Source organism: Scylla paramamosain, unplaced genomic scaffold (assembly GCF_035594125.1).
Source record: "Scylla paramamosain isolate STU-SP2022 unplaced genomic scaffold, ASM3559412v1 Contig16, whole genome shotgun sequence".
NCBI lineage: Eukaryota > Metazoa > Arthropoda > Malacostraca > Decapoda > Portunidae > Scylla > Scylla paramamosain.
The window spans coordinates 314,288-334,222 of NW_026973681.1; the positions used below are offsets into that span (position 1 = coordinate 314,288).

General features: G+C 40.5%; 1 protein-coding gene across 1 annotated transcript; it reads right to left on the reverse strand.

The window, feature by feature from the left end:
* Nucleotides 1-1,160: 1,160 nt before the first annotated feature.
* On the reverse strand, nucleotides 1,161-18,839 carry LOC135097271 (uncharacterized). Its single transcript, XM_063999085.1, has 7 exons — nucleotides 17,912-18,839; nucleotides 16,820-16,983; nucleotides 16,241-16,377; nucleotides 14,222-14,394; nucleotides 11,309-11,394; nucleotides 3,143-3,236; nucleotides 1,161-1,463 (listed from the first exon to the last, which is right to left on the reverse strand). Exons 5-7 carry the CDS (start codon nucleotides 11,331-11,333, stop codon nucleotides 1,232-1,234), a joined length of 351 nt encoding a protein of 116 aa, XP_063855155.1. The 5' UTR covers nucleotides 11,334-11,394; nucleotides 14,222-14,394; nucleotides 16,241-16,377; nucleotides 16,820-16,983; nucleotides 17,912-18,839; the 3' UTR covers nucleotides 1,161-1,231.
* Between the last annotated feature and the right edge of the window lie 1,096 nt (nucleotides 18,840-19,935).

The window sequence follows — 19,935 nt, forward strand, 5'->3', positions numbered from 1 at the left end:
CCATTCACCTTTTTGCTCACTTCCCAATTTACACTTCACTTCCCCTGCACTCACACATCACACAATTCCCTCTTATAGAGACAGGACTCAAGCTCGGCCCCCTGTACAACCAAAACTTAGGTAGCCCCTTAGAGCTGCTGTGGATGTGTCCAATTAGCTGGGCAGCGCAGTGTGTGTGTGTGTGTGTGTGTGTGTGTGTGTGTGTGTGTGTGTGTGTGTGTGTGTGTGTGTGTGTGTGTGTGTGTGTGTACTAACAATACAGGGTGTACCATGAATTAAGGTACATACCTTAGGATATGATAGTTCAACTAATCCTAAGTCAAAAATACTCTATACACACACATGCTGTTTGCTTTATTTTGTGAGAAATTAACCTGTAAGTTGTGTATTGTGGGAGCGGCTTCCCTGGGATCAGTCTCCTGATGAAGGATAGGTGGTGGAGGCCCACAGGAATAGCCAGCAAGATCCCCTCACCTAACACCAACAGATTTCTTTCCTTTGGGGACTCATGAAATCCTTGGTATACAAGAACAAATCACGTTACAGAGAGGAGTTGATTTACAGCATTAAGGAAGCTGCAGAGCAGATAAGGAATGACAGGAGCAAAAAGATGCACTTTGGCTATCACTTGATTGACAAGGCTTGCCATTTAAATGTCAAGATGATAACTGTCAAAGGGGATGACATTTGCAGTGAACTGCCATGTGTGTTTTAAAAAGTAGCACTGAATAACCACTGTATTGTTGTGTTACCTGCACATTTTCTTCACTGGCACATACAAAAATTTTATCTGTTATTTGCTATTTCCTGTAAGGATTTGACTGCATACAATGTACACAAAAATTATCACTTAATGCTACGCAGCACCACGCGAGTACGTAGCGAGCCAAGGAGGGGAGGAAGGAGGCGGAGGCATACCCAGGCAAGCGGCTCCCGCAACTCACAACTTAGCTACACATTAATTTCTCACAAAATAAAACAAAATACAGCATGTGTGTATAGAGTATTTTCAACTTAGAATTACTTGAACTATCATACCTAAAGTGTGTACCTAAACTTGCAGGACACCCTGTAAAAACTAAGAAAAACACAACAATCTAATGCTAAAACACAGGGCATTACAAGCTTAATTCCTATACAGTTATTTCCAGTAGTCAGGATAAAGTCAGGTTACACTGGTTTAGGTAACATAAGGTAAGACTAGATTCACATGCATACACGTGCAGGCACACTATATGTACACACCAGCATATGTGAGGAACTGGTACAGCCTGTCCTGGGAGTCCACGTACCTTCCTATCTTGGTCACTTCAGACGCTCCTCTTCCGGTAATGCAGACAGTGACATTCATGGGGCCGACCAGCTTAGCCTTGGAGCGACAAGTAACCTTCTCCCTTGTCAGTGTGTCACAGAGCTCCAGGTTGTCGTCCACTATATCACAGGGGACGCCTCCAACAAAGGCCCTGTTATGAGAGTTAAGGATGTGAGGTAAGGCTACAGCTTGAGATGTGCATTCCCCAATATCCCAGTGCCTTTTCTTTATTAACAGGCTTTAATAGTGTTTGGAGCTCCCCTGATTGAAGTGGTAATTTAAAAGGCTTTAGTGGATGTCATCAGGGTTTTCAAGAGCATTTTCATGATTCAAGTAATGGTTTAATAAGGTTAGTAATAGTTTAACAGACTTTAATGGATGTTACCAGGGTTTTCAAGGGTGTTTTTATGATCAAGTAATGGTTTAATAATGCTAGTGACAGTTTAACAAGTTTCAGTGGATGTTGTCAGGGTTTGCAAGGATGTTTCTGTGATTCAAGTAATGGTTTAAAAGGGTTAATGATACTTTAACAGGTTTTAGCAGATGTTGTTATGGTTTGCAAGGGTGTTTTCATGATTCCAGTAACAGATTAAGGAAGGACAGTGATTAAAACTAAACTAAAAACTCCACAACACAACACATACTTGGTAAAAACATTCCCACTCTTAGCTTCACTGGAGACAAGATCAGTGTGATCAAGCTTGCGGTGTTTGCTGTTGTGGAAACTGCCATGAAGATCCAAAAGAGAGCCTGGCAATGACCAAAGAAGAGCTACTGTCTCAATAGTAGGTGACCTTGCCCAGCCATACTAAGGAGAGAGTGACACAGGAGGATGAGATGAGGAGATGAGATGAGGCATGAGAGAAACATGTAGAACTGGGAGAGAAAGGGAGGAGGAGATGTGTATGAGTGCAATACATGCTGTGGGTGTAAGGGGATGACCTCTAATGAATGGAAGAAGGGAATAGAGTGCTAGAGAGAGAGAGAGAGAGAGAGAGAGAGAGAGAGAGAGAGAGAGAGAGAGAGAGAGAGAGAGAGAGAGAGAGAGAGAGAGAGAGAGAGAGAGAGAGAGAGAGAGAGAGAGAGAGAGAGAGAGAGAGAGAGAGAGAGAGAATGAGAGCATGCAAGAACAGAAATAAATGGAGAGAAGAATAGTGAAAGAGATGAGAGAATGAGTTAGTTCATGCAAATATGAGAAAACATGCATAGACAAAAATAAATGAAGGTCAGAATGATGAGAGAGAGAAGGATGAGAGGAGGAAGAGAAGAGGTAAGTGGGAGAGACGAATGCTGAGAGAGAAAGAGATGAGAGAAGGAGAGAGTTGGTGTACAAATCTGGCTGTTGTAGCTGCCCAAGCTGAATAAAAAGATACAAGTTAATGGTATTTTCAAAGGACACATACCACTTAAAGTTCAAAGAAGGGATGGATGCAGATTAATTCATGTTTTACTATTTTTATTTTAGCTTAGTGAAATGAAATTACTATGGCTTATTTGAATGAAGGAAAAATGTCTCTGGAAGGGCTTGTGTCAGTGAGGAAATGGTTCACACACACACACACACACACACACACACACACACACACACACACACACACACACACACACACACACACACACACGGACTTAATCACTTTATATAGCTAAAATATACATGTGACACAAATGTACAGGTAATGATTCTCTCTCTCTCTCTCTCTCTCTCTCTCTCTCTCTCTCTCTCTCTCTCTCTCTCTCTCTCTCTCTCTCTCTCTCTCTCTCTCTCTCTCTCTCTCTCTCTCTCTCTCTCTCTCTCTCTCTCTCTCTCTCTCTCTCTCTCTCCCAACCTACCAATACAGAGTGTGAGGAGTCTGGCACACACACCCCATCCACACACACAACAATGCTGTACACTTGGGGAGCCTTGGAGTCTGCACTGCACTGCCTGAGGTAAAAGAGAACAAGAATGACAGAAAAAATACTGGTTCATATTTACTGCAGTTCATTGCCATACACAGAAGTACAGTACAGATCAGCCTGGTTAGTGAGTGAATGTAGGTGGGTGCTGTTCATGGATATAATACTTGATATCTTGTTGTGGAGTCTCCTTATGCATTGTTGCCTGTTTATCAGCTTCTGTGCGTATCTTTATTTATAATCTCTCTCTCTCTCTCTCTCTCTCTCTCTCTCTCTCTCTCTCTCTCTCTCTCTCTCTCTCTCTCTCTCTCTCTCTCTCTCTCTCTCTCTCTCTCTCTCTCTCTGTCTGTCTGTCTTAAAAACTCCAGTCAACTCCCAGTGCCTTCCCAAACTTCCCACTGCCTCCCCAAACTCCCCACTGAATTCCCAAACTCTCCACTGGCTTGTCAAATCCCCCATTGCCTTCCCAAACTCCCTACTGCTTTCCAAGGAGGAGGCAGTAGACACCTTCCGAAACGATAATTACTCCCAGTGAGGTGTGCAGCACTGTTCAGGGGGTGCTGTGAACTTATCATTAAACCCAGCTGTGACCTTACTGAATGTTTCCCTTTGTGTCTAACAACACAAGGGGGCAGTCACAACTCTCTTCCTCCACACAAAACTACAAGCACCTAATAACACACACACCCTTCACTCAAAAATTTCAAAATCATAATGGCGACTCCTACACCAGCCTCGGAGTCCCCATCTGGGGATGGCACCATAAATGTCCCCAAGTCGGGCTGCCTTTCTGTTGATGACCCTAAGTGTCTTGGACACCCCCCCCCCTCAACTTTTTCTTCATTAACTTCTGCAACATTCGCGGTCTAAGATCTAATTTTCAATCTGTAGAACACCACCTCTCCTCTTCTAAACCTCATCTTCTTTTCCTCACTGAAACTCAAGTGTCTGAGGCAACTGACAGTAGCCCCTTTTCTGTTCCCTCCTACTTTCTCTATCCTCATTTTCGATCCAAAGCTGGATGCTGCATTTATGTGCGCAATGACTTAACCTGCTCTCGTGCCCACGCTCTTGAATCTTCTGAGTTTTCCACCATCTGGCTACGACTACAGAGTCACTCTCGTACTAGATTTATCTGTGCTGTATACCTCTCACCTAACTCCTCTGACTATAAGAAATTCTTTGACTACTTAACTTCCAAAGTGGAGCACATTCTGACCATCTTCCCTATTGCAGAGATCTCCATTCTTGGAGACTTCAGTGTTCACCACCAGCTTTGGCTTTCCTCTTCCTTCACTGACCATCCTGGTGAACTAGCCTACAACTTTGCTATCCTCCATAACCTAGAGCAATTGGTGCAACACCCTACTCGTATTCCTGACCATCTTGGAGATACGCCCAACATTCTTGACCTTTTCCTGACCTCTAATCCTTCTGCTTATGCTTTCACCCTTTCTTCTCCGTTGGGTTCCTCCGATCACAATCTCATATCTTTATCTTGTCCTATCGCTCCAATCCCTCCTTAGGATCCCCCTAAGCGAAGGTGCCTCTGGCATTTTGCCACTGCTAGTTGGGGGGACCTGAGGAAGTATTTTGCTGATTTTCCTTGGAATGACTACTTCTTCCATGTCAGAGACCCGTCTTTGTGTGCTGAGTGCCTAACAGACGTGATAGTGTCTGGCATGGAGGTGTACATTCCTCACTCTTTTTCTCGTCCTAAACCTTCTAAACCTTGGTTTAACACAGTTTGTTCTCGTGGTATACATGATAGAGAGGTAGCCCACAAAAGGTAGTTAAGCCTTCCATCACCAGAATCTCATGCACTTTATATTTCTGCCCGGAACCATGCCAAGTCTGTTCTCCAACTAGCCAAAAACTCCTTCAATAACAGAAAATGTCAAAACCTTTCAAGATCTAACTCCCCTCGTGATTTCTGGCATCTAGCCATAAATATCTCCAATAACTTTGCTTCTTCTTCTTTCCCTCCTCTATTTCAACCAGATGGCACCACTGCTATCACATCTATTTCTAAAGCTGAACTCTTCACTCAAACCTTTGCTAAAAACTCTACCTTGGACGATTCTGGGCTTGTTCCTCCCTCTCCTCCACCCTCTGACTACTTCATGCCACATATTAAAATTCTTCACAATGATGTTTTCCATGCCCTCGCTGGCCTAAACCCTCGGAAGACTTATGGACCTGATAGGGTCCCTCCTATTGTTCTCCGAAATTGTGCCTCCGTGCTTGCACCTTGCCTAGTCAAACTCTTTCAGCTGTCTGTCAACATCTACCTTTCCTTCTTGCTGGAAGTTTGCCAACATTCAACCTGTTCCTAAAAAGGGTGACCGTTCTAATCCCTCAAACTACCGTCCTATTGCTTTAATTTCCTGCTTATCTAAAGTTTTTGAATCTATCCTCAACAGAAAGATTCTTAAACATCTATCACTTCACAACCTTCTATCTGATCGCCAGTATGGGTTCCGTCAAGGCCGCTCTACTGGTGATCCTCTGGCTTTCCTTACTGAGTCTTGGTCATCCTCTTTTAGAGATTTTGGTGAAACTTTTGCTGTTGCCTTGGACATATCAAAAGCTTTTGATAGAGTCTGGCACAAAGCTTTGATTTCCAAACTACCCTCTTACGGTTTCTATCCTTCTCTCTGTAACTTCATCTCAAGTTTCCTTTCTGACCGTTCTATTGCTGCTGTGGTAGACGGTCACTGTTCTTCTCCTAAATCTATTAACAGTGGTGTTCCTCAGGGTTCTGTCCTGTCATCCACTCTCTTCTTATTATTCATTAATGATCTTCTAAACCAAACTTCTTGTCCTATCCACTCCTACGCTGATGATACCACCCTGCACTTTTCCATGTCTTTTCATAGACAAGAAGAAAAATAATAAATACTGATTTAGTGGTGATGGTGGTGGTGGTGGTAGTAACAGTGATAATAGCAGGGGTAGTAGTAGTAGTAGTAGTAGTAGTAGTAGTAGTAGTAGTAGTAGTAGTAGTTGCTGTGTTACTACCTACTACTAGAAGCAGCAGCAGTAGTAGTAGTAGTAGTAGTAGTAGTAGTAGTAGTAGTAGTAGTAGTAGTGGTGATGGTGGTGGTGGTGGTGGTGGTGGTGGTGGTGTTGGTAGTGGTGATGGCGGCAGTAATAGTAGTAGTAGTAGTAGTAGTAGTAGTAGTAGTAGTCCCATACCTGCAGACTTAGGAGGCCTCGACTGCGAGGCTACAGTGGTGGAGAGTGGCATAAGAGTAGATAGAGTAGAGGTAGAATGAATTTATAGCTAACAACTAATGTTTATATTATACGAGTATATATCGTAGAGTATTAGATATGGTTGGATGCCACAGTCATTAGCGGGAGCTGGGGCTAATGACCTCCAAGTAATGGAGCCCCTAACTGACACATCAATAAACATGGGGTGGAGGTATTAGTAGTAGTTAAGTAGTGGTGGTGGTGGTGGTGGTAATAGTAGTAGTAGTAGTAGTAGTAGTAGTAGTAGTAGTAGTAGTAGTAGTAGTAGTAGTAGTAGTAGTAGTAGTAGTAGCAGTAGTACTAGTGGTGGTAGTAGTAGTAGTAGTAGTAGTAGTAGTAGTAGTAGTAGTATGACTCATGACATTTCCTTTACCATACCTAGGGCCAGTAGAGACAGGAAATGTGCATTTACCTAGCTATGTTTTACAGGAAAAGAGATATGCTCATGCTGTCCTGTCTCCATATCTACGAGTATAAGCATCCAGCTTAATTTTAAATTCATGAATATTTGTTGCTTGTACCACTGTTTCATCTAAGTTGTTTCATATTTCTATGCTTCTGTTTGGGAAACCATATTTCTTGATATCTCTTCTACTTGTTTTCCTCAATTTCAGTCCATGTCCTCATGTATCTCTTAAGTCCCACACAAATAAGTCTTCTTTGTCAACTTGGTCCTTACCTATTAAAGCTCTGTATATAGCAATCAGGTTCCCTCTTTCTCTTCTCTCTTGTAATGATGGAAGCTTCAATCTCCTTAATCTTTCTTCATAGGTTAAATCTCTCAAACTTGGTACCAATTTGGTTGCAGCTCTTTGGATCCTTTCAATTTTCCTTATTTCCTTTTTATTATGGGGTGACCAAACAATTGTGGCATATTCCAGGTTTGGTTGAATCACATATTCCATCAACTTTCTCATTATCTCTTCATCCATGTATGCAAATGCCCCTTTCATCTTTTTTAATAACTCATAGGTTTCCCAAACTATTTTGTTTACATGTTTTTCAGGTGATAAATTATCACTTATTGTAATTCTCAAATCTTTTTCTTGTTTGGTTTTCTTAATTTCCACTTCTCCCATGGTGTACGAACTTGTCAATCTTCTTTTGCTTTTTTTCCTAATTCCATCACCTTGCATTTCTTTGCATTGAATTCCATTTCCCATTTCTTACTCCATTTATATATCTTATTTAGATCTTTCTGTAATATTTCACAATCCATATTGTTTTCCACTCTTTTCAATAATTTTGTATCGTCTGCAAACAGACTTATATAACTGTCAACCTCATTCACTATATTGAACATACACCAGAAATATTACAGGGGCTAAGACCCTGTGGTACTCCACTTGTAACTCTACACCATTCTGATTGTTCTCCATTTATTACTGTTCTCATTTCTCTGTCCCTCAAGTCTGTAATCCAATTCAGTGTGTTGCCCTGCAAACCCCTTATACGAGTATTTTAAATTTTCTATAGCAGTCTCTGGTGTGGTACCTTATCAAATGTTTTTTTTAGGCCCATCCCTCTCTCTCTTGAATTATATCAATCGCTTTACCATAAAAGCTCACTAAATTCATGACACAAGACCTTCCGCTTCTGAAACAAAATTGAGTGTCAGTCAATGTTTGTGTTTCTTCTAAATATTTCATCCATCTGTTTTTAACTATTCTTTCCACTATTTTTTGCCACCACACTTGTTAAGAACATTGGTCTGTAATTCAATGGATCTTCTTTATTACCTCTTTTAAAAATGGGCACAATATTGGCTCTCTTCCATTCTAGAGGGATTTTTCCTTCCTTAAAAGAACATACTATGGTATTGTGTATACTCCCTGCTGGTTGTTCACAACATTCCTTAAGTATCCAGTTGGACACTCCATTCGGTCATTGAGCCTTACTTACATCCAAAACTTTCATAATGTTCTTAATTTCACTTACGTCCACCTGTATCTCTCTCATCACATTGTTTCTGTGCCATGCTCTTTCTCCTTCAAATTTGCTTTCTTTGGTGAATACTGACTGGAAGCACTTGTTCATTAATTCCGCTTGTAACCGTGTATCTTCATATGTAACGTCATCTTCCCATTCACACATCTGAAGAATAACTTTGGCTCATCTTTGCACTTGTTAACTATATCTTTCTCATTCCTTTCTTCATCTCTCAGGATTCTGATATATTCGTTTCTTACCTCCTCGAATTCTTTCCATTTCTCACTTCCTCCTTTTTTCTCCATCTATTCCATCCTCTTGTGTCCATGCATTCATCTTTGGGGGTACATAAGCCACTGCAAAATCTCTTCTTCCTTCTCCCTTCCTTTCTGTTTGAATTATTATTACTTCCGCCATTCCTTCTCCCACTTCAACATCTTCTGTGTGTGTGTGTGTGTGTGTGTGTGTGTGTGTGTGTGTGTGTATTTACCTAGTTGTATTTACCTAGTTGTATAATACAGGGTCCGAGCCAAAGCTCAATTAGTCCTGTCTCCATAACCGAATTTGTCCAATTTCTCTTTAAACATGTGCACACTCTTTGCCGCAACTACCTCTTCTTTTAAGTTATTCCATATTTCAACCGTTCGATGCGGAAAGCTGTATTTCTTAATATCTCCCAAACAATGACTCTTCTTTAATTTCTTCATATGTCCCCTTGTACGTCTATCTCCTTCCTCCACTTTTACAACTAGGTCATCTCTGTCTATCTTCTCCATGCCATTTACTAATTTGAACATTGTTATCAGGTCTCCTCTTTCCCTTCTTTCTTGCAGTGTTGGTAATCCAATTTCTTCCAGTCTTTCCTTGTAACTTAGGTCTTCCAATTCAGGTATCATTTTCGTAGCTGTTCTTTGTATTCTTTCCAATTTCCTTATATCTTTCTTTTTGTGTGGAGACCATACCACTGCTGCGTATTCCAGTTTGGGACGTATCATGTGTGTTATGATTTTCTTCATCATTTCTTTGTCTAGGTAATTAAATGCCACCCTGATATTTGCTAGCAAATTATATGTAGAGCCAAATATTCCATTGATGTGTTTTTCTGGTGATAGCATGTCTTGAATTATTACTCCCAAGTCTTTTTCTTCTTTGCTCTTTGGTATTGTGATACCTCCCATCTTATACTCCCATGAAGGTCTCCTTTTACTTCTTCCCATCTCCATTACATGGCACTTCTTTATATTGAATTCTAATTTCCATCGTTTACTCCATTCATAAATTCTATCAATATCCCTCTGTAGTTCCTCACAATCCTCTTGGTTCTTTATTACTTTCATCAATTTTGCATCATCTGCAAACATATTAATGTAGCAATTTAAACCCACCGTCATATCATTTATATAGACCTGAAACATTATAGGTGCCAACACAGACCCTTGTGGTACTCCGCTTGTTACTTCGCACCAACTTGATTTATTATCTCTGATTACTGTACTCATTTCCCTACCTTGGAGATAATCCTTCATCCACTTAAGTATTTTTCCTTTTAGCCCTCCTCGATGTTCCAGTCTCCATATGAGTCTTTTATGTGGAACTGTATCAAAAGCTTTTTTCAGATCTAAATAGACAGCATCAACCCAACCATCTCTCTCTTGTAGTTTATCTATTACTCTTGTATAAAAGCTCAGTAAGTTTGTTATGCAAGATCTCTCTTTCCTGAAACCGAATTGTTTTTCTGTTATTATATTTTCTTGTTCAAGATATTGCACCCATCTGTTTTTAATGACTATTTCACAGAGTTTACTTACAATACTCGTGAGTGAGACTGGTCTGTAATTCAGTGGTTCCATTTTATTACCTCCTTTGTATAACAGTACTATATTTGCTCTCTTTCATTCCTTTGGTACTTTTCCTTCCTTTAAAGAACTGTTAATTATCTCCCATATTGGTTCTTCCAATTCCTCTCTACATTCTTTCAATATCCATCCATTTACTTCGTCTGGCCCCATCGCCTTCCTAGTATCTAGCTCTTCCAGTAGTCTTTTAATTTCTTTTCTTTCCACTTGTATGTTTTCTATTCCTTTCTGTTGTTCCTCATCTCCCAGTGATGCAAAGGCAGTTTCTCTTGTAAATACAGACTTAAAGCTTTTATTCAGTATCTCAGCCATCTCTTGTGTGGTTTCATAAATTTCTCCATTTTCCTTCAGCTTTGTAATAGTATCTCTATGCTTTATTTTTCCATTTACATATCTATAGAAAAGTTTGGGTTCTTCTTTACACTTTCCAATTACATCTCTTTCAAAATTTCTTTCTTCTTCTCTTCTTATTTTAACATAATCATTTCTAGCTGTCCTGTATTCTTCTCTATTTATCTCATTCCATTGTTTCCTCATTTTTTTTCCATGCCCTCTCCTTTTTCTTTTTTGCCTCTGCACACTTTGCATTAAACCACACTTTCTTATTATCTTTTACCTTATATCTTGGCACATATCTTTCAACACCTTCTCTAAACTTGCTTAAAAACACTTCATATTTTTTCTGCACCTCCATACCTCTTAATAAATTATTCCAATCAAGCTCTCCGTAGAATTTCTTTAACCCTGTAAAGTCTGCCTTAGCATAATTTTTTCTCTCATTTTTATATTCCTCATTGAATTTTGGCACTTCTTCTTTGATCTCTATCTCCATCTTCACATGATCAAGAGTGTGTGTGTGTGTGTGTGTGTGTGTGTGTGTGTGTGTGTGTGTGTGAGAGAGAGAGAGAGAGAGAGAGAGAGAGAGAGAGAGAGAGAGAGAGAGAGAGAGAGAGAGAGAGAGAGAGAGAGAGAGAGAGAGAGAGAGAGAGAGAGAGAGAGAGAGAGAGAGAGAGATGACAGGCCACTAAGGCACAATATGCACAATGCACACACTGACCTGACCCTCTGATGTGCAAGGTCATGCCGCCCCGTCACTCAGCACACTCGGGCTTCTGCCAGTAATGGATGCCCCCAAGGCTGTCCCTGAGAGGTCATAACAGGCCACATAAGAGGTGACATATAAGAAGTCATACAATTATGAACAAATTTACAAGTTTATAGTAAAAATTTTCAGATGTTTTTAAGTGTGTGTGTGTGTGTGTGTGTGTGTGTGTGTGTGTGTGTGTGTGTGTGTGTGTGTGTGTGTGTGTGTGTGTGTGTGTGTGCGTGTGTGTGTTTCCAGATTTCTGCAGTACTTTGCAGGAAACTGTTCTTCTTAATATCCTCCTACACACACCCTTCTTCTTCATCTTCTCATGCCCTCTCGTGCTTCTAAAGTCTCTCACCACCAAATTACTCTGGTCCAATTTTTCACAGTCTGACAAAATCCAATATAAGGCCATCAGATCACCTCTCTCTCTTCTCTCTTCCAAGGGTGGGTAGGTTTAGTTTTAGTCTCTCTTCATATGATAAGTCTGATAGGGTCAGAGGCAACTTTGTCACTGCTCATTGTTTTCTTTCTAATTTCTTTATGTCCCTTTTAGTGCTGGGAGACCACATCGCTGCTGCATATTTCAAACTAGGTCTTATCATTGTCAGTTACATCCCTAATCATCTCTTCATCCAGGTAGTTGAATGTTGTTCTTATGTTTCTCACCAGATTATATGTTTCCCCTGTCTTTCTTCTTACATGTACCTCTGAGGACAACTTATCGGTGACAGTAATTCCAGGGTCTTTCTCTTCACTCTTCACTTTTATTTCCTCATTACCCAATTTATAACTGAAGACTGGCATCACACAACTATGCCCAAACTTCAGCACTCCTCATCTTTTTATGTTAAACTCCATTTTCCAAGTGTCACTCCAATCCCAAATCACATTCAGATCTCCCTGTAGAGCTTCACAATCCTGTCCTCTCCACTTTTCCCATCAATTTTGCATCATCAGCAAACAGACTCATGTAACTATTCACCCCTTCCATCACATCATTCACACAGGTAGCAAACATGACTGGTGGTAGTACTGAACCCTGCAGAACACCACTAATTACCTCTCTCCATGATGACTTTTTATCTTTGACCACTGTTCTCATTTCCCTTCCTCTCAGAAAGTCACTGATCCAATGTAGGAGTGCTCCTCTCAGCCCACCATACATTTCTCATTTCCACAACAGTCTGCTGTGGGGCACCTTATCAAAATAAACACAATCTGCCTATCCCTCTCTTTCTTGTACCATATCTATGACAGGATTAGAAACATCTTAAATTTGTTATACATGACCTTCCTTTCCTAAATCTGAATTGTCTGTCTGTTAATATTTCTCTCTTTTCCAGATATTCACTCCATCTTTGCTTCACTATTCTTTGGCACAATTTTGCCACTACACTTGTTAATGATGCTGGTCTATAATTAAATGGTTCTTCTTTGCTTCCACTCTTATATATGGGGACTATACCTGCTTTTTTTCCAATGTTGGGCACCACTCCTTCCCTTAATGAAGTTATGATGAGTTTGTAAATCATGTGTGCAGGTTGATCTCTGCATTCCTTCACCACCCAATCAGACACTCCATCAGGTCCCTGTGCCTTCCTCACATCCAAGTCTTCCATCATTATTCTTACCTCATCCACTGTTACCTCAATCTCACTCACTCTTCTACTCTCACATCTGCTGTCACCAGTCTACCAAATGTTCCCTCTCCAATGAAGACACTGAAAGAAGTCATTCAAAACCTCTGCAATTTGTGCTTCTTCTTCAACATGTTTACCATTTATTTTCAGTTTGTTGAACCCATTCTTATTCTTCATTTTACCATTCTATAGAACATCCTTTTTTCATCCTTACATATGTCTATAATGTCTTTTCATGAATTCTTTATTTCTTCCCTCCTTAGAGTATTCATTTCTCTCCCTTTTATATGCTGACTCCACTCACACTCACTTACATACTGCTCATCTACCCTCCCTCCCTCCTCCTCCCTTTCTTCCATCTCTCCCATAACTCCTCTGCTTTTTCTTCCTTCTCCCTTGCCTCCATATCTCCACTTACCTCTTTCTCTTCTCTCTCCCTAACCCAGCCACTCTCTCTCTCTCTCTCTCTCTCTCTCTCTCTCTCTCTCTCTCTCTCTCTCTCTCTCTCTCTCTCTCTCTCTCTCTCTCTCTCTCTCTCTCTCCCACACACACACACACACACACACTTTTTTTCCATCTGGTTTCTTCTGCAACATGAAAACCACATCCTTCTGATATTAGTACTTAATTCTCCTCAGAGCCGCCGCCACCACCACCACCACCACCACCACCACCACTGCCACAACCACTATCATTATTTTCACCTTTATCTTTACTCAGGTGGTGTTGTTGTGGTCTCCAGGGGCATTTTCATGAGTGACAATGCAAGGATTTTGCAAGAGAAAAAGAAAATGCCCCATGAGAATTTTGGTGATCATCTGTATGGCCTTTGAAAATGTTTTTTTAATGAGAAAGCAAAGCATTAAGAATACAAACAAGATAGAATTAAGCTAACACAGGAAGCTGGTAAGTTAGTTTGTTGTATACTAAATGCAAGGTCTTGTTTCTGGAAAGTTGTGCTTCAGGTTCAAACCAGTGACTGTCAAGATTAACATGTGTTCCTCACAAAACTTTCCCTACAGTGCAGTATACTATAATAGACACAAACACATACAAAAATAAATATTACTACTACTACTTTTCTCCTGTAAGAGGGCCACTGGCCAGGGGCAACAAAAATTTTGAATAAAAAAAGAAAAAAAGCCCCAGTTTTACTACTACTCCAGTAGTAGTAAAACTATATAGACTACAGACAAATGAGTAGTAAATACAACATCAAATCAATCCTTTAGGACCAAACCTAGGCATGTTAATACATCACTGCAATTCTGTCTGCTGCTGATCCCGTCATACAGAATCCATTAGCTATTTGTGGTGGGTTCCCACGGCAGAGGCTTCACGCAGCAGCAGCACCACCACACGAGTAGCAGGCACACGCACCACACTCAGCCAGGAATGCACTTTCCAAGGCAACTGTGGATAATGAATAAAGAAAAAATAATAATTAGCCTTGAATTGATTTTCCAGAGCACCTGTGAACAGAGAAGAAATGAAAAGAATAGTAAATACTTCACAATAGTAAATGTGGCTACATTTCAACATATTTTTTACCTGGCTGGTCTCACAAGAGAGAACCCCTTCAGGGCCAGTTCAGGGTCAGCTCACCAGCACTATCAAAAAGACACCAAAGTCTGTACATGCTTATCTAACTGCCTGGCAAGTGTGCCATCAGCCCAAGATAAATAATAAATCTGACTAGCAGCACAGCGTATATGTCACCAGCAAGAATCAAACAGATGTACACCTGAGAAATTGGACAAACTGTACCTAAAACCATCAACAGAATTAGATTCAGGCACACTGTTAGCAAGAAAATTCCAGATTTTCATCACTCTGAGAAAAATGTGTGTCTGGCATCACAACAACTATAAGGAATGCTGACAGAAGTGGCTCAGATGAACAGGTCTGCTGCATTAACTGTATGTACGGCCTCTAGTGCTGACAGCAGTGGCCGAGGTGTACAAGTCTGTTGCATTAATTTGTATGGATGGCCTCTAGTGCTGACAGTAGTGGCTGAGGTGTACAAGTCTGTTGCATTAATTTGTATGGATGGCCTCTAGTGCTGACAGCAGTGGCCGAGGTGTACAAGTCTGTTGCATTAATTGTATGGATGGCCTCTAGTGCTGACAGAAGTGGCTGAGATGAACAAGTCTGTTGCATTAATTGTATGGATGGCCTCTAGTGCTGACAGTAGTGGCTGAGGTGTACAAGTCTGTTGCATTAATTTGTATGGATGGCCTCTAGTGCTGACAGTAGTGGCTGAGATGAGCAGGTCTGTTGTATTAATTGTATGGATGGCCTCTAGTGCTGACACAAGGGGGCTGAGGTGAACAGTGATTGGGGAGAGTCCATGAAAGTCTCCAAGAATGGAGATCTCTGCAAAAGGGAAGAGGGTCAGAATGTGCTCCACTTTGGAAGTTAAGCAGTCAAAGAATTTTTTTATAGTCAGAGGAGTTAGGTGAGAGATATACAGCACAGATAAATTTAGTTTGAGAGTGACTCTGTATTCGTAGCCAGATGGTGGAAAACTCGGAAGATTCAAGAGCGTGGGCACAAAAGCATGTTAAGTCATTGCACACATAAAGGCAACATCCAGCTTTGGATCGAAAATGAGGATAGAGAAAGTAGGAGGGAACAGAAAAGGGGCTACTGTCAGTTGTCTCAGACACCTGATTTTCAGGGAGGAAAAGAAGATGAGGTTTAGAAGAGGAGAGGTGGTGTTCTACAGATTGAAAATTAGATCTTAGACTGCGAATGTTGCAGAAGTTAATGAAGAGAACGTTGAGGGGGGTGTCAAGACACTTAAGGTCGTTAACAGAAAGGCAGTCCGACCTAGGCACATTTATGGTCCCCTCCCCAGACGGGGACTCGGAGGCTGGTGTAGGAGTCGCCATGATGATTTTGAAATTTTTGAGTGAAGGGTGTGTGTGTTTTTAGGTGCTTGTAGTTTTGTGTGGAGGAAGAGAGTTGTCTTTAGAGGGCAGGCTGTGACTGCCTCCTTGTGTTGTGAGACACAAAGGGAAACGTTCAGTGAGGTCACAGCTGGGTTTAATGATAAGTTCACAGCACACCCTGAATAGTGCTTTAGACCTCACTGGGAGTAATTATCGTTTTGGCAGGTGTCTACTGCCTCCTCCTATAACTAATGTCAAGGTTTGTCACACTGTTTTCTTATGTAATACCAGTAACCAATTGCAGTCACATGAAAATCAATAAAATACATGGTTGGGTAAACATGTAATGCAATAATACTATATACCTGGGAATCTGAAGCAGTAGCTGAGGATCACTCCATTCAAATCACAAACAAGTTGGATTTTCAGAGGGAGTGATAGCTTTTCCAGTTAAAGTAGAGGGCCTCGTCCACTCTTCGGGCCTTGATGGCAATGTGGGTGCCTGTGCACACAAAAGAATGTATTGGATGATCATGATACACAGTAGCTACATATATCTACCATTAATATATATATATATATATATATATATATATATATATATATATATATATATATATATATATATATATATATATATATATATATATATATATATATATATATATATATATTAGCTACATATATCTACCATTAATATATATATATATATATATATATATATATATATATATATATATATATATATATATATATATATATATATATATATAGCATCCCTGCACTGGATATGCACACAATATACATAAGATATGAAAACTTTTTAATGCTTAACAAGAACTTGAGGCTGTGAGATACCTTTCACTCAAAGTAAACACCGATGAAGTGATAGATTATAACAATAGCAATAAATTTTAAACAAAATATATTATTGTTAATCTTACCATCAATGGTCCCAATAACTCTTAAGAAATTTTTGATCCTGAAGAACTGCTGTGCAGTTCTCCTTTGATCAAGGTGTGTTGAAGGCATCTTGATTTCCTGCACCGACTTATCACTCAACACAATGCACACACACTCGAAGACCCTGCTGACACTTGCGTAAGTCCTGAAAGCAGATTATAAGCCATTAGTTTTCATTTTATTTATTTTAAATAAGATACATCTTTCTGCTGTAAGCAAAAAAAAAAAAAAAAAAAAAAAAAAAAAAAAAAAAAAAAAAAAAAAAATCAGCAACATAAATTCAATGATCCCTCTATATGTAGTGCACCGTTCAAGTACACCCAGGTGTACTTGATGGCACGTTTGGTAAGGTTAGCATCATCCCTCATCCCTCCTTATTAATTATACATTCACATATTTTGACACTAGGAACTAATCTTGACATATTCCTAACACTGGATTACAACTTTATAAACCGTGGCATGCAGTAGATTGACTTTTATGCCTTTTACCCTTGAAAGTCTGCCACACTTAAATATTATTCACCATACTGAACATCAGTTTATTCACCTACAAAAGTTATTAATGGGATATTGTGCAATTTGTAAAAAAAAAAAAAATAATAAAATAGTAGTAATTGTTTAGAGTCCCCTCTTGTCCTTATTACACGTCTATCCTCTTCCATTCTTTTGCATATACCTCTTGATAAACCTGAAAATATAGTATAAGGTTGGGGGAGATGTGTCCCCATCCTTTAGGGGTGTTCCAGAAGTTATACTAACTTATATTAGTGTCCTTAAGGGTGGGTCTAGCCCCCGTGGTTACGTTAGATTAGGTAATGTTTCATATAAAAGTGTACGGTGACTAACCTAACCACTGTTAACCTCTGGGTGGCCTTCGCCCATCCCCTGAACCCCCTGAAGAACAGGGTCACTTCTTCCTTGCCTTAAAGTTATGTTTTGTGTACCTAAAGGTATATGCGAAGAATGTAAGAGAATAGACCAGTAATGAGGTCAGGGAAAGGGCTCCCTGACAATTTCCACAACAGCCAGCCCCTGTGCTGAATGAAGCATGCAACACCAGTATCATCTTACCTGCAGTGTCTCCAATGACGTTTTGGAAGGACCCACTGGCAACTGCCTAGGGAAGTGGTATTTGAGCATCAGCTCATTATCACTCAATGCCAAGGAATCAAGGCGATTCCAAAAGCGCCTTTCTCGCCTCAAGGCACGAACGTGGAAGTATGCAAAGAAAATATCCAATATATGCAGGAGAAGCGACGAAAACAATACTTAATCACAATACAAACTTATTGCTGCGAGGCGGAATGGGGAGCGCGCACGTGTGGGGCAAATCAGCCTCTTCCTTTTCATGCTTCGTTTTCAGTGTTCCATGCAAGATTTCACTTTAAGCATCACAAAACCATACTTTCTTGGTGATAAAGCTTGTAAATAATAATAAAAAGAAAAGTTATTTTGTGCACATAAATATTTAAATAAGAGTTTTCGGGCGAGTTAACTTACACCACCTCAGGAGGTGGTGTAACTACCTTGCTACCATGGCAACACCAACCTCTTATGCGTTCGTGGATACCATTTGGCTGCCGGAGGTTGATAATAACCGTTTCGTGGATCTGGCCCCAGATGACTGGGAAGATCACTGCTGGGAGCAAACTTGGAAAGATGACCTTGGGCGAGTCCGGGCATTGAGAAGGGCTGGGTGGGGAGTGGTGGTGGCGATGAGGCTTGACCTCGAGTACTCGGATGGGAGAGGTGGGGGTGGCTCGGAGAAGGAACCAAGGGATACCCACAATTCAGGAAGAAGCATGAACGGCAACCAGCAAAGAGGAGCGGCGTGATGAGTAGGAATAGGCGGCGACAGGTGTGATGGCAGACAGGTGTGACCACGGGGATGAGTCAGGAGCGGAGAAGAGGCAGAAGCGGCAGGGAAGATAGCACGTGGAGAGTGTGGTAACCCACGATTTGAGCGTGGTAGGAAATGACAACGTCTCGCAACTTGCCTGCGATGGGATTATGATACTCTTGTCTCAGCATGTACTGGATTTTGAGAAAGTCGAGAGTTCGTGTCTTCGATCGCACAACACCGTTGCTACCACTGTTTCCGTAAATTTTGGCCACTTGCTGTCACCAGTGTTCCAGATGATGTTGACCACACTGTTTTGATGATGTACTTCTTACCGCTCCGTTGAAATGATGAATGTCTCTGTTGATGATGCTTGGTGTGGTGGTGGCTGCTCTGGAGGACCGCGTAGTAGCTTGATATTGTTGGTAGCGTGGAGGTCGTGGGTAGTGGTTTGATATTGTTGATTTGTGCGAGCAAAAGAAAATTCTATAAAAGTTCTAGATTTAATAATGGATAGAATGTACACACATGATATCGAGACACAATTGATTACAGACGTGACGATACCGATGTGCTCCTCTCTGAACTGATATGAACTGGACTGAATGTGAACTGATCAAGTCTGACTCTCTCTGAAGACTCTCGGAAGACTGACTCTTCGAAGACTGACGATCTAGCTACGCGTACATGAAGAATGTACATGGGATGAAGAAATGACCAATGAGATGCTTGGAAATGGGATGAAGGAACCAATGACGGCAGTCGTTATTTTGACTAATGACCAGGGAGGACGACAGGAACAGGCGATGCAGGTGCTTTCTCTAAGGACTGGCAGAAATGTAGGGAAGGAAGATGTGGTATTATTCCCTTGAGAGGGAGAGAGGGAGAAGAAAGGTTAAAAATAAATCATTCTGGTTGGCCATGTGGGCAAACGTGGAATGAAATATATAAATGACGAATATATATCAAAATAATTGTTTTGATAGTGTGTGTGTGTGTGTGTGTGTGTGTGTGTGTGTGTGTGTGTGTGAGCACGGAAATCATCTAGAGTTCTTTCTTTTCTTCACTTTATTTTTTGTAAAGTTTCACTTTCACATAAGGCATATTCAGGCTAAGACAAATAATTATATTTAGTACAATACAAAAAAATGAAAAACAATAAATAAATAAATAAATAAATAAATAAATAAATAAAGGATAAAAAAATAATAAAGGACACAATAAAAAAAGGAGAAAAAACAAAGAACCGACATAT